This window comes from Artemia sp. Qi Xiang Cuo, chromosome 19 (assembly GCF_049724085.1).
Source record: "Artemia sp. Qi Xiang Cuo chromosome 19, ASM4972408v1, whole genome shotgun sequence".
Lineage (NCBI taxonomy): Eukaryota > Metazoa > Arthropoda > Branchiopoda > Anostraca > Artemiidae > Artemia > Artemia sp. Qi Xiang Cuo.
In genome coordinates this window covers 45,662,665-45,677,119 of record NC_142812.1, presented here as the reverse complement: position 1 = coordinate 45,677,119, position 14,455 = coordinate 45,662,665, and the positions used below count along the sequence as shown (strand labels likewise).

The window sequence follows — 14,455 nt, the reverse complement described above, 5'->3', positions numbered from 1 at the left end:
AATTAATGAGGGTAACTTAATTGTGAAGTTTGATAAATATCAAAGAAACAACTATTTTAATAATTGGTCATGTCTGTCTAAATGAGATGGCCCTGACAATTTGCAATTAAATATAACTTTATCATTATTACATATAATTATCGCGACCCCTCAACGGAAAGTAGCGGCTAGCCATTACTTATTAAAAATACTTTAGAAGAACCATAATTTATAATGATTAAGCTAAGTTCTGACAGGAGTTGAATGTACCCCGTACCCCGCATGACATCTTCCTTTCTGCTTTCCAGTTCGGCTTTGAAATTGAGCTAAAAATTTTGTCTTTCCGGCCGGAAATGTTGTATTTTCATTAAATAAAGGCCTACCATTCATAAATTTGTGAATCACAACAAAACACTGTGCTGAAGAACAAGCTAAGTTTAGACAAGAGACGAATTACAGTTCGACAGATAGATTTTGTGGCTCTATAAAAATAAGCTTTCGTATAAGCCAAATTCTATTCAGTTCTATTTTGAAACTAATCTGAAAATTTTGTCTTTCGTCCCAAAATGTTGGTGTCACTAAATAAAAGCTTACTATTCATACATTCAAGAAATACAATAAAACGTTGTGCTAAAGAATAAGCTAGGTTAATACAAGAGTCGAATTACGCTTCGGTAAATACACTTTACATCACCTGATGAAAACGTTTTCATACAGGGAAACTATTCGTATTCGCTTCTGTTTTGGATCGGAGTTGAAAAATGTTCCCGGTTTCAGCCCTCCCCCCCCCAAAAAAAAATTGTCCGCATGGTACAAAAATTATCAAAGATACACGTAACTAATTTTCTTTGTTGTGTTTTGTAAGCTTTTTTAGTGTAGTAAGTAACAGTCATATTTTTTTTTGTGTAACGAGTAGCAAACCATAATTTTTTGTTTCATTTTTTTTCCGACAAATCAGCTAAAGAACAGATGGGGCCCCAATCGGATGAAGAGGGCTTATTGTGAAAACCGTTTTTATTACTATTATTATTTATTCTTTTTCTTAGAAAAAATAAAAAAAAAATATTAAATAATTTATGATAAGTAATATATAAACCAATAAAACTAGCAAACAAATTTCAACATACAATTGATTCGAGGTACCCGAACTGCTTTATTATCTCAACAGCCTGACCGGCTGTCGGAGCTCATATCTGGTATATGAATGGCGTCTCCTCAACAGGCATTATTCTATTCGTTGAACAGGTCATGGCAGGAAGTAAATAAGGCAGAGTCCAGTAGGACCAGTTCACGGAATGCAGAGAAGATTGGGGCAAGAGATATTTTTCAAGATATAGGAGGGGGGGGGGCAATTATGTAACTTTTTTCAGTTTTTTTTTTTTCAATGACAAAACCGAAAAAAAAGCATTTTTTATTGAAAATACTCCCCAAAAAGGTATTTTAAAAATCCAAGGGAGTAAATAAATCCAGAAGGGGGTGGGGGGGGGGGGGTGAGGAATCTAAGAGTGAAATGTCCCCATCCTGTCCCCCAATTGACGCTAATCGCAGGTTCGGAGGGACCAAACAGTATAAGGTTTAAATCTGCTTCAGAAAGTGGGCAATCTTTCAGATTAAAACATGAATTGGTAAGAATAAGCCAAAAGTTACCACAACATAACTTTAAAAAAAATATATTTTTTTCAAAAACATCCCATTCTTTCATTCATTTGGTTAAGTAGACAATAAATTTGTACAAATGAAATGTTAAGAAAAACTTTCACACTTAAACAACTGGCAACACAATTACAATTCTGCAAATAGAGAAACACTAGGGTATCAAAGAAAGTGAAAATTAAATACGTTTATTTGAATTAGTTAAGTAGAAACTTGCACAACCATATATATCTTTAAAAATTACGAAATATCAGAAATTCTACTTTAATGAAAATAACTTGCATATGCCAGTTATTGCTAATAGCGGGGGAAAAATTTGAAAATCAGAAACGTTGGTGAAAATCCGCCTAAAATAAGCTAAAAACAAGACACCAACAGCTTAAGCATGGTAGCTTTATGAAGGTGTAGATAGTTACAGATTGATAATTTTTGAATTTTTATGGACGGAAAGCTTTGTCAAATTTAATTAATTTAATTAATTAGTTCTACTCATTTGCTTTCAGGATTCAACGTAGCAATGGTAACTAAAATGTGATACGACTTTAAAAAGTTCATAATTGTGAAACGAGCAATAATAAAATCTTTAAAAATCGCGGTTTTCAGGCATGAATAGACCTAGTCCGGGTCCAGGGACAGAAAATGTCCAGAGGGCAACAATGTCCTGAAGGCAACAAGAGTTTTATTGTCATGTCGTTTGTAATTTAAGAGTAAGTATCAATGACTAAATTTTGTTTTAGAAGAAGGAAATTATTCGCAGTGGCCAATAATAATTATTCATAGCTTAGAAATAGCTTAGAATAGCTTAGAAAAATTATTTATTCGTAATTAAATAACTTTCAATCAACAATTATACTATCTCTATCATGGAGATAGTATCAATCTTTACTGCATGGAGATAGTATCAATCTTTACTTTAAAACCAAGAGAAACATAGCATTTTTTACTTAAAATTTAGAATTCTTAGGATTTTTTTTAGGCTGCCTCGAAAAAATGTTTCCTAGATTTCGGAGAACACAGACTTGTTTCTGTACCTTTCTGCCTCCTTCTCAAGAAATGCAAGTCAGAAGCTAGAGTTTCTCATTCCAATCCTCAATCCTCGTTTCAATCTCCGAAATTCAATCAAAATGCAAGTCTTGAAAAAAAAAAAAAAAAAAAAAAAAAAAAAAAAAATTAGCACGCCCACTGCCTACAAGATAGCTGCCGATATCCTGAAATATGGAGGGGGGCCTGCCTAGCTGTTGCGGCTCCAAACACTGTTGTCGGTAGTTTGGCGCACTGAGATCATTCCGAATGAAACGGAAATTTTTGCTGTGGTTCATACTTAGAACAAGCAGTCTGCCCCAGAAGTACTACTCTCTCTTTGAGAAACTGTGTGACCAAACGACAAGCTAAGTCCAAGTCAACGGGAAGCGTAGCCAGCCACTCAAAACTTTTAAAGAACTTCGTGCATAAACCATGTGAAGATGAAGACTACTACCCGACTGAACTTCGGCATGAAGTTCGGTGATAGACTTTTGAGTCACGCTGACTTAGCTGACGACTTGGCACTTATGATAAACACCCTCAAAGAAATTGTTTCAGCGCTGATAGTAACGAGGGAAGAAGCTAGCAAAGTTGGGCTCAACATCAGCAGCAGTAAAACAAGAATCATGTTTATTGATCCACAAGCATGTCAAAACCAAGTAGTAGTCACTAACGACCTCGCGTACCTCGGCTCCATTCTATCAAATGATGGTTCAGTCGAGAGTGAAGTCAACACACGAATGACCAAGGCATCTTCCGTCCTAGAGAACCTCAATAAACTCTGGCGCAACCCCGTTGTCAGCCACCTCACAAAGATGCGGATACTCAACGCATCTGTGGGCTCAGTCCTACTATATAGCGCAGAAACTTGGCCAGCAGCCAGCAGCCACCGCGCTTTGAAGATGCTGGACATCACTTAAGCTAAAGGACTCCGAAAGATAGAGGAACTCCTCTGGAATGATTTTTATCAGCAGTGCCACCGTCCTGACCCATACAAAGTAGATTACATTTTACATCAAGTAGCGTAAAGCACGCTGAGACGGTCATCTCCCTCAAACGTCAAAACAAACCTCATGTTGCATCACCTACGATTTCAACCCCGTTGACACTGGGTGGAAATGACCACACGATCGTCCAAGAATTAAACTGTCTAAGAGTCTACATTAGTTTCTAAGCAAGGCTGGAATATTATTTTAATTCCCTCAAGACAGAATGTCCAGGAGAAAGATAGAGTCTGCTCTCTTGAAGCTGGCGTCAAGTCGGCAGGAGAATTAAGTCAAGACCTGAGATCATTGCAATATAATTTGACTCTCGTAAATATTTGAATTTATCCTAAAAAAATAAAAAAAAATAAAAATGCTGAAAAACTGCGTCTATCTTTGCATTTAGAGTCTGGCAACATTGACAGTGCCTTTTTTTTTTTTTTTTTTTGTTTGTGTGTTTTGTTTTCTTGATATTTTCTGTGATCATTGGAATCAGTACACATGTCTATTAGGGCAGTAAAGTCGACTCACCTTTGAAATGGAACATATTGAAGAGATCTTCCATTTATTTCCGTAATTATATCACCAGCAGAAATTCTCCCATCTCGAGAGACTCTACCACCGGGTTCCACACCCTGTACATTAAGACCCAGGTCTCGACCTTGACGGTCATAAGCAGGTACGACATGAATACCTAAGGCACTTCCATCATTGATTAACACCACAGTTTCAGTTCTGTAAAAGGGAGTACGAAATTAGTATGTAATAGCTTATCTATTTATTAAAGCAAAACCACGGTAAGCCAAAGAATTGGAGACACAAAAAACGTAAAATAGTAGAGACAAATTGGCTGAAGAATCATAAAGAAAAGAAAAAACAAAGCAGGCACGTACTAACATAACTAAAATGCTCTATCAAATCCTTTCACAATTCTTCTCGAGAGAGAGAGAGAGAGAGAGAGAGAGAGAGAGAGAGAGAGAGAGAGAGAGAGAGAGAGAGAGAGAGAGAGAGAGAGAGAGAGAGAGAGAGAGAGAGAGAGAGAGAGGGGGAGGGAGGGAGAGAGAGAGAGAGAGAGAGAGAGAGAGAGAGAGAGAGAGAGAGAGAGAGAGAGAGAGAGAGAGGAGAGAGAGAGAGTATCGTTGATTTTCCTTTGAATTGTATCCTTGTTTGAATAGTATTTAAATAGACAGATAGTCATACAGTAAGGGTAATTCAGATAGTCTATTACCGTGATTCCAAACGTGGGGCACATACCCCACCAGTGGAGTATGAATATTTTAGTGGGTCATAGGCACTGACAATACTCTAGATCCATAATAAAAAAAAGTCATGTAAATGACGTTACATTCATATACATTTAAAGAGCCAAACAGATACATGATGGTATTGTAACGACTTCATGTAATGTATGAAAAGGGGTTGCATACAGAAAAAAATTCATTCACATAAAATACACCTAGAGGACAACTTGAAAAAAGATATCAAGTTAAGGGCCTTTTAAACTTCCTTCAGGTGAATGAACGTTATATTTTGGGTAATAAAATTTAAACATCAAGAGAGGGGGGGGGGGTATCGGAATTTTAAAAATACCGTGGTGGGACATGGCGCAAAATCGGTTGGCAACCACTGGTCAATCAGTTTTGTAGCCATTTGAAAGCATTTCGAAACCAAAAATGCTTCAAAAATTTATGACAGACCATGTCCACAGTAATTGCAGCCAAGAGGGCGACTGAGACTTGTTCATATTCTATGGGCTTTGCCTACTGGGAAAGCCCAATTGAATTGCAGTGGGGTGACCAAGACCGAGTGGGGTGACAGTGATGTTTTTCACTTTTAATTTCCTAGTTGTATGAATATATGAGTCATTTTTCGGTGTTCCTTACTTCTTACGTTGTATTTTATGTTTGTGATTTTTCGTTTTTCCTATATTTACTACTCTCTGCATTTTTAATGTTTTAAAAAATAGACTATTATTATTATTTAGGCCAAAACATAACTTGTTCAAGTGCTTAAAACGAAAATCTAAAAAGAAAACTTTCATAAAAATATTAAAATGACGAAGATCCTTTTACCTTTCACTTAGATTTCCAGCATTACTCGAAGGCTCCGGTGGTGGACAAGTGGAGCCGACTGGTTCTCTCCTCATACTACCTGGTCGAGGTTCTTCCCCTTGTGACCGAGAACGAAAATGATTTACGGCATTGTCAGCTGCATCTTCCCAATGAAAAGCACCATATGGTTGCATTGACATTCTATTTTTGTTGCGAACAAAACGGGCGAATGCTGATAGTTCATCTTCTCGTCCGCTGCCAACGCGCCTTTCTTCCAAAAAAGATTCGTCTCCAGACTGATCGCAGCTATCATTCTAAAAGCAAGAAAGGCATTGATTAGAATTTTTAATAAAAGGAAAATTCATCAAGTTTTTTTTTTTTAACTATTTTTAATATTACACAATTAAATTACATAATGTACCGCGTTATTTTTAATTTGCCTTCGGCACCGCGTATAACTTTGTAGCAGCCTAAGCAAAGGGTTTGTACCCTGGAAACTTGCTTAAATAAAAACCAATCTTTTTCAACGATGTCCCTTGAGAGAACAGAAGGAAAGTAACTTAATGGCAGCTTTTGTGTTTAGTAGAAAAATTCGAATTACACGTTTTTTCCTGAATATTTACTGAAAAATATGACCCAATTCAACACAAATACATTGCAAATGATAAACATTATATATATTGGAGTTCAGTTATGTATGCAGGGGAGCCACCAGTCTCACAACAATTCCCTACAACCAAATCATGTTTATCATATTTTTCCTCGATAATGGAATTTTAGCAAATACTTCGAACTTTTTGCCTAGGCCTGTGTGTTTGGGCATTTGCACTACCCCTCCTCTCAGCCCTGAAAATCTAGAATCAAACAGTTCGTGGTAAGTAAGGAGCGACCCGGCTCAATAGTAACTGAAACTCTAAAAAACGGAATTTTGATACCAATAGATACATCAAAAGAATCAGAATTTTATGCTAATTTCAAATATATAAGTTTTATCAAGTTTAGTCTTACTTATCAAAAGTTACTGAGAAAATTTAACTTATTTTCAAAAAAAGGGGAAACGCCCCTTAAAAGTCATAGAATTTTAATGAAAAACACACCGTCAGATTCAGTGAAATCAGAGAAATCATCTACAGAAGTTCCAAGATCATATCTGCAAAAATGTGGAATTTTGTATTTTTTGAAAGAAGAAAAATCACGGATGCGTGTTTATTTGTTTTTTTGTTGTTTCTTTTTTTATTTTCCCAGGGGTGATCGTATCGATGCAGTAGTCCTAGAATATCGTGAGAGAGCTCATTCGAACGGAAATTAAAAGTTCTAGTGTTCTTTTTAAGTGAACAAAAAATTGGAGGGCAACTGGGCCCCCTCACACGCTCATTTTTTTTCCAGAAGTCAGCCAATCAAAACTTTGAGATAGCCATTTTGTTCAGCATAGTCGAAAATCTAATTAATATGTCTTTGAGGATGACTTAACCCCCCAGAGTTCCCAGGGGAAGGGCTGTAACTTATAAGCTGCCCATTGTTTACATATAGTGTTAGTTATTGGGAAGTATACAGGCGATTTCAGGAGGAATTTTTTTCTGGTGGGGGGGGGGTCGGAGTAGGGGTTACGGGAGAGAATATTTCCATGGAGGACGTTTACTTGGGGGAAGTGATATTTCTATAAAAGGGGTGCCGGATTTCCCGGCATTATTTAAAAAACGATCAGAAATTAAATAAGTAAACAAGTTTTTTTCAACTGAAAGTAAGGAGCAACATTAAAACTTAAAACGAACAGAAATGATTACGTATATGAGGGGTTTCGACCCCTAGTCATTACCTAGCTCTTTACACTAAAGTGTTTTAGTACTTTCAAAAGAGCTATCTATTCTAACCGGACGCCCTTTGTGATTCAGGGGTTGGTGATTCGAACAAAATTCGAACTTTAGCGCGAAGAGCGAGGTATTAAATAGGGGGCGAACTCCCTAATCAAACAGTTCGTGGTAACGAACTGTAAGTAAGGAGGGACCCGGTTCAATGGTAACCGAAACTCTAGAAAACGGGTACAGAGATACATCAAACCCGGCTCAATGGTAACCGAAACTCTAGAAAACGGGTACAGAGAAAACGGGTACAGTCCAGAGATACATCAAAAGAATCAGAATTCAATGCTGAATTCAAATATATAACTTTCATCAAGTTTAGTCCTATCCATCAAAAGTTACGCGCCTGAGAAAATTTGACTGATTTTCGAAAAAAGGGGGAAAGACCCCCTAAAAGTTATAGAACCTTAATGAAAATCACACCATCATATTCAGTGTATCAGATAACCCTACTGTAGGGATTTCAAGCTCCTATCTACAAAAATGTGAAATTTTGCATTTTTTTGCCAGAAGAAAGATCACGGATGTGTGTTTATTTGTCTGTTTTTTTTTTGTTTGTTTTTTTCCAGGGGTGATCGTATCGACCAGTGGTCCTAGAATATCGTGGGAGGACTCATTGGAACATAAATCAAAAGTTCTAGTGCCCTTTTTAAGTGACCACAAAAAAAATGGAGGGCAACTAGGCCCCCTCCCACGCTCATTTTTTCCCCAAAGTCACCTGATCAAAATTTTGAGATAGCCATTTTGCTCAGCATGGTTGAAAATATGATAACTATGTCCTTTAGGATGACTTAATCCCCCGAAGTCCCCGGGGGAGGGCTGAAAGTTATGAACTTTACCCAATGTTAACATATAGCCCAATGTTAACATATAACCCAATGTTAACAGACGTTTTCAGGGGGGCTCTTTTCTGGTAGTAGGGGGATGGGTGGGGCGGGGGTTATGTGGGAAGATCCGGCCACGAAGGAAGTGTTCAGGGGGGAAGGGACAGTGCGATGAAGGGGGCGCTGGATTTCCCGGCATTATTTAAAAAAAAGATCAGAAATTAAATATAAAAAAAAACAAGTTTTCCAACTGAAAATAAGGAGTAACATCAAAACTTAAAACGAACAGAAATCATTACGTGTATGATTGGGTTCACCCCCTAGTCAATACCTCGCTCTTTAAGCCAAAGATTTTTTAGTACTTTAATAAGAGCTATTTATTCTAAATAACGGCCTTTGTGTTTAAGCGGTCATTTTTTAAGAATTGGACCAAAATTCTAAATTTAGCTTAAAGAGCGAGGTATTGACTAGGGGGCAAGCCCCCTAATATACTTATTCAAAATATATGAATATAGAAGTTCGGTACGTAAGTTACGTATATTTATTAATAATAAAAACGTTCGTAAATAAAATTAAACAAGTTTCGAGAAAGCCATTTAACCAAATAAAAGTAAAATTAATACACAAATTTTGTTTTAATTATTCATGTACGGTGAGCCAAAATCAAAACCTGCATTAATTCAAGAACGTTCAAAAATTAAATAAAAAAACAAGTGGTTATTAGGAAGTATACAGACGTTTTCAGGGGGGATTTTTTCTGGTAGTAGGGGGGGGGGTGGGTCGGCGGTTATGTGGGAAGATCTTTCCATGAAGGAAGTTTCCATGGGGGAAGGGACATTGCTATGAAGGGGGCGCCGGATTTCCCAGCATTATTTAAAAAAAAGATCAGAAATTAAATATAAAAAAACAAGTTTTCCAACTGAAAATAAGGAGCAACATCAAAACTTATTACGAACAGAAATTATTACGTGTATGATTGGGTTCACCCCTAGTCAATACCTCGCTCTTTAAGACAAAGATTTTTTAGTACTTTCATAAGAGCTATTTATTCTAAATAACGGCCTTTTTGATTAAGGGGTCATTTTTAAAGAATTGGAACAAAATTCGAAGTTTAGCTTAAAGAGCGAGGTATTGACTAGGGGGCGAGCCCCCTAATATATGTATTAAAAATATATGAATATAGAAGTTCGTTACGTAAGTTACGTGTACTAATAAAAACGTTCGTACTAAACGTACTAAATAAAACTAAACAAGTTTCGAAAAAGCCATTTAACCAAATAAAAGTAAAATTAATATACAAATTTTGCTTTAATTATTCATGTACGGTGAGCCAAAATCGAAACCTGCATTAATTCACAAACATTCAAAAATTAAATAAAAAAAAACAAGTTTTTTTTAACTGAAAGTAAGGAATGAAGTTAAAACTTAAAACGAACAGAAATTATTCCGTACACGAAATGGGCTGTCCCCTCCTCAACGCCTCGCTCTTTACGCTAAACTTTGACTCTTTCTCGCAACTCTTATTTTTTTTAAAAAATAAAAAACTTTAGCATAAAGTGCGAGGCGTTGAGGAGGGGACAGCCCATTTCATATACGGAATAATTTCTGTTCGTTTTAAGTTTTAATGTCGCTCCTTACTTTCAGTTATAAAAACTTGTTTTTTTTATTATTTAATCCAAATACATAGGGCAGTAGGCTATGTCATTTATTGTCTACCAATTAAATAAAAAAAGCAAATTTCTTCAACTGAAAGTAAGGAGCAATATTAAAACTTAAAACGAACAGAAATTATTAAGTATATGAGGGGTTTGCCCATTCGTCAATACCTCGCTCTTCACACTAAAGTTCAAATTCTTTAAGAATGACCCCTGAATCACAAAGGCCGTTTAATTAGAATAAATAGCTCTTTTGAAAGTACTAAAAAACGGTACTGGTGCATTATATCTCATCCACCGCTATACACGAAAGAAGTCAAGTTTGGTTAATACCAATGAAATAAAATAAAACAGGATGAAAATATAATAGTTTAGAAACAAATTTGGGCTATATATTTGCACATTAGGGGTGGGGGGTAAATCATAGCATATATTTAATGCGTAACCTAACCTAACCTAGGTACCCTCCCCCCGCCTTAAGCCCCAAAAAACAACAGTTCAAATATTGTAAACGCAGTGAGAAATTACGCTTTGCAATCAATTGATCTAGCAAATACCCGTTTAACGGGTTTCCGTGTCTGGTTTCCTTGCACAGTTTATAGCGCTGGGTGAGATATAATGCACCAGTACCAAAAAACTTTAGCGTAAAGAGCGAGGTATTGACGAGGGGGCAAACCCTCTCATATACGCAATAATTTCTGTTCGTTTTAAGTTTTAACCTTGCTCCTTACTTTCGGTCTGAAAAACTTGTTTTTTCAACTGAGTCAAACTAAAATCATTTAGTTTAAGGAAGAGAAAGCCGCGAACGAGAAGAATTTATTTGCCATAAGCTATATGATTGTTGCTCTTCATTGTGGGTCGTTGGTCTAGGGGTATGATTCTCGCTTAGGGTGCGAGAGGTCCCGGGTTCGAATCCCGGACGACCCCAGTTTTTGTAATCAGGAAGATCCGAAACCATATGGCTGCACGTAGGAGGCCTTTGTATTTAAAAAAAAATAATAAAAAGTAAATCTCTATAGAGTATTAAAAAAGTGTAGTATGTCAGTTCAATTCACAGCTAGACTGTAATCCTATTTTAAGCACTAGAGCCAGAGTCAAAAATATATAAAAGGTCTACGTTGTAGCTTTGAAGGCCTGGAATTATTTAAATAATTGAAAAAAAAGGAATAAGGTTGCTCGAATGGCATTATAACGCTGAGAAAAATGAATCGCTCACAAAAAACATTTAACATGAAAAAATTAAATAAAAACACAAGTTTTTTTCAACTGAAAGTAAGGAGGAACATTAAAACTTAAAACGAACATAAATCATTTTGTATATGAGGGGGGCTTCCCTTTCCTAATCCCTCGCTTTTCATCCTGAAGTTTGACTTTTTGTCCCAGTTCGTTTCAGGAGTCGGAGAACGACTCCTGAAACGCAAGGGCCGTTGAATTTGAATGAGAAGTATTTTTAAAGCACTTTGAGACATTAGTGTCAAGAGTGAGGGACGAGGAAGGGGCAGTCCCTATTATATACGGAATAATTCTGTATATTTTTTTTATTTTTAATGTTGCTCCTTACTTTCAGTTGAAAAGCTTTTATTTTTTCTCAAAAGAAGTGATGGTAACACCTCGAAACCATTGCATACACATCTGCAACTCGACATTTGAAGCTTAATTTTTGAAAAATTTTTGAAGTGATGAGAACGTCACATGGACTTTTGAACCTCAAATGATCTTTTGAACCGTCAATAATAAAGACTTTATTCTAAAAAAAAAAAAGAATATTAAGGAATTGAAAATTTCCTTAATAAGGATTTATAAAATCTCCTATAACTCGTGCGGTTTACAAAATCTATTCAATCAAGGGTCAGAGCTGTAGGGAGAGGGTTGGAATCTAATAAATAGTGCATTTTTAGGTAACTTTTTTGAATTTTTTCCTGGAACAAGGATTGTTTTGTATCATCTCAGGAGCGAAGAATCCCCCCCCCCGCCACGTCTGACTGTGTTAAAGTTGTTTAAAACCTAGCGTTAGCACCATTTAAAGCTTTTACCGAACAAAAATTACTTAGTTTTTCAGTTCTTCGTTTTTCCTCTATTTTTGCTGCTGTAGTGTTTCCCGTCCTTTTTGTTACTTTTTCTTATACTTTAGCAGGTTAGTGTAGTTTTTATTCTTTTTTTTTTAATAAAGGTATCCAGGCTTAGTAGCAGTTTTAGGCCTTATGATTTGGGAGGGGGATAAGATATACCATAGGAGTTTAAAAATATAAATTAAAGGAATTTAATATCGGATATTAAAGAGACTGAGGGGGGGGGGGCTGCCCACTTTGCCAAGGTCTAGAACCGCCACTGTCCAGACGTGAAACAAAAATATTCAGACTTGTTTTAGTTTTTCTTTCGCTATCTTAATTAACAGTTTAACCTTTAATTTATATAGGTATGTATATTGTTTATATTAAAAGAAATGCATTGTGGTTTAAGAAATTATTAACCTTTATTGGAGGAATGTAGATCCCTGTGTAGATGAAAAAAAAATAACTGTGGTATCTTTTTGAGGGGTTTCAGATTCTTTTGAATAATTCTGCAAATTTGTTCTCTTTTTAACATTTTGCTATTTAGACTAAGGACAATATTATTTTGAATAAAAATTTGCAGAAATTTTTTGAAAGATCTAGAAACCCATCAATAATGAGGTCAGTTTTGCTGTAATTTTTGACGGGTTTCAGGTGGTTTTTTTTTTCAATCATGCAAATTTGTTTTATTTTTAGCATTTTGTTGTTTGGACTAAGGAAATAATTATCATTCCTGAATCAGTTGCAAATGGCAATTTTTCCCCACTAGCCAGTTTTTTTGTTTGTTTTTTTTAATATGTTTTCAAAATTTGGCAACTAACGACTGTTAGAAAACTAAGGACCGCCTTTTGAGGCCCCATTAAGGGATGAAAATAGAATTTGCCCCAGTAACAATTATTGAACTATAAAAGGGCATAAGACAAAGGATTAAGTAATATATTATCTTTCACCCTAGCTAAATTATGTTGTAAACTGCAAATTTGTATTCATTTCTGGACAAGCCCACTTGTTTTTGCTGGGCTAATGCGATACAAAGGTGATAAGTAGAAAACACGAGGCCTGATAACTGCATTCAATGCATAAGCATACCTTTTTACACTAAATTTACAACTAGTTTACATCATACTTTCCTAAAATAAAACAATCTATTACCATGTGCCGGTGTAATGGAAGTAGCTGAGTCTTCAGCTACTGAAAACAAGAAGTTTTCAGGAACATATTTCGTAGTGAAATCTCTGTGCCAGGGTTCTTTTATATGCTGAATTTGATGGTATAATTATCGCAAAAGCTATCCTTCTTCTGGAAGGTGTTTCCCTATTTTATAAATCCAGCTAATTTCGTGCGATCGATACTTTGTTGAGTAATTTGAAACTTAATGAGTATTATATATTTGGACTAAATTCAAATACACCAATTCTTTTGATGGATTCAAATTTCTGCATTTCTAAAACTTTTTTTTCAGTTTTTAATTACTATTAGCTAGAGTCGTTCCTTACTTATAGGACGCTACCATGAACTGTTTGGTTTATACTTTCCTTATTTACAAACGAGCCTTGGCCCAGTGTACCCAATTACCCATTTTACCCATTTTGTACCCATTTGGCCCAGTGTACCCATACGAAAGTAAATTTCGTAGTGTACCCATTTTAAATAAACAATTGCTCTCCAAAAAAGTAAACTCTATAAATCACTTATAATAGCAAGGAAAATAAATGAAAGATCCTTTCGTATGTTTATTTGATCGGTGTTTTTATTTTTGAACAAAGAAGATGGAGAAAATTCGCCACCTAGATTTAAGGAGCCTTGAGTAGCTTCTTCTGAAGACGAATAAAAAAAAAAATAAGTTTTTTAAACTGAAAGTAAGGAGCGACATCAAAACTTAAAAGGAACAGAAATTATTCCGTATATGAAAGGGGCTGTCCCCTCTTCAACGCATCTCTCTTTACGCTAAAGACTCTTTTGTCACAACTCTACTTTTTAAAACAACAAAAACTTTAACGTAAAGAGCGGGTGTTAAAAAGGGACAGCCCCTTTCATATACGGAATAATTTCTGTTCGTTTTGAGTTTTAATGTTAGCTCCTTACTTTCAGCTAAAAAAAAATTGTTTTTTTTTATTTATTTAATTTCTGAACGTTTTTCAACTAATTCAGGTTCGAAATTGGCTCACCGTACACGAAACATTAAAACAAAATTTGCATATTATTTTTGGCAGATTTCCTGTTCTAATAAAACGACCCCAGGTTCAAGTAGACGCTTTTAAAAAATTGGGACGAACAATCAAACAATTTAGCGTAAAGAGCAATGTATTGAGGAAGGGGCAACCCTTCATATATGGAATAATTTCTGTTTGTTTTCCCCAGAAAATACTCCCCCGGA

The 14,455-nt window shown here is 35.7% G+C and overlaps 1 protein-coding gene and 1 non-coding gene across 7 annotated transcripts in view; one reads left to right on the top strand and one right to left on the bottom strand.

The window, feature by feature from the left end:
- baz (par-3 family cell polarity regulator) overlaps window positions 1-14,455 on the bottom strand; it is a 229,921-nt gene that overhangs the window by 101,541 nt on the left and 113,925 nt on the right. For all 6 annotated transcript variants that reach the window (XM_089105453.1, XM_089105456.1, XM_089105454.1 and 3 more), the window contains exons 5-6: window positions 5,711-6,003; window positions 4,170-4,373 (exon numbers count right to left, since the gene is read on the bottom strand). In XM_089105453.1, coding sequence (XP_088961579.1) covers window positions 4,170-4,373; window positions 5,711-6,003 — 497 coding nt within the window. The remainder of the gene's footprint in view (window positions 1-4,169; window positions 4,374-5,710; window positions 6,004-14,455) is intronic.
- TRNAP-AGG (transfer RNA proline (anticodon AGG)) lies at window positions 10,883-10,954 on the top strand. The gene has a single exon. It is a non-coding gene; the product is annotated as a tRNA-Pro (tRNA).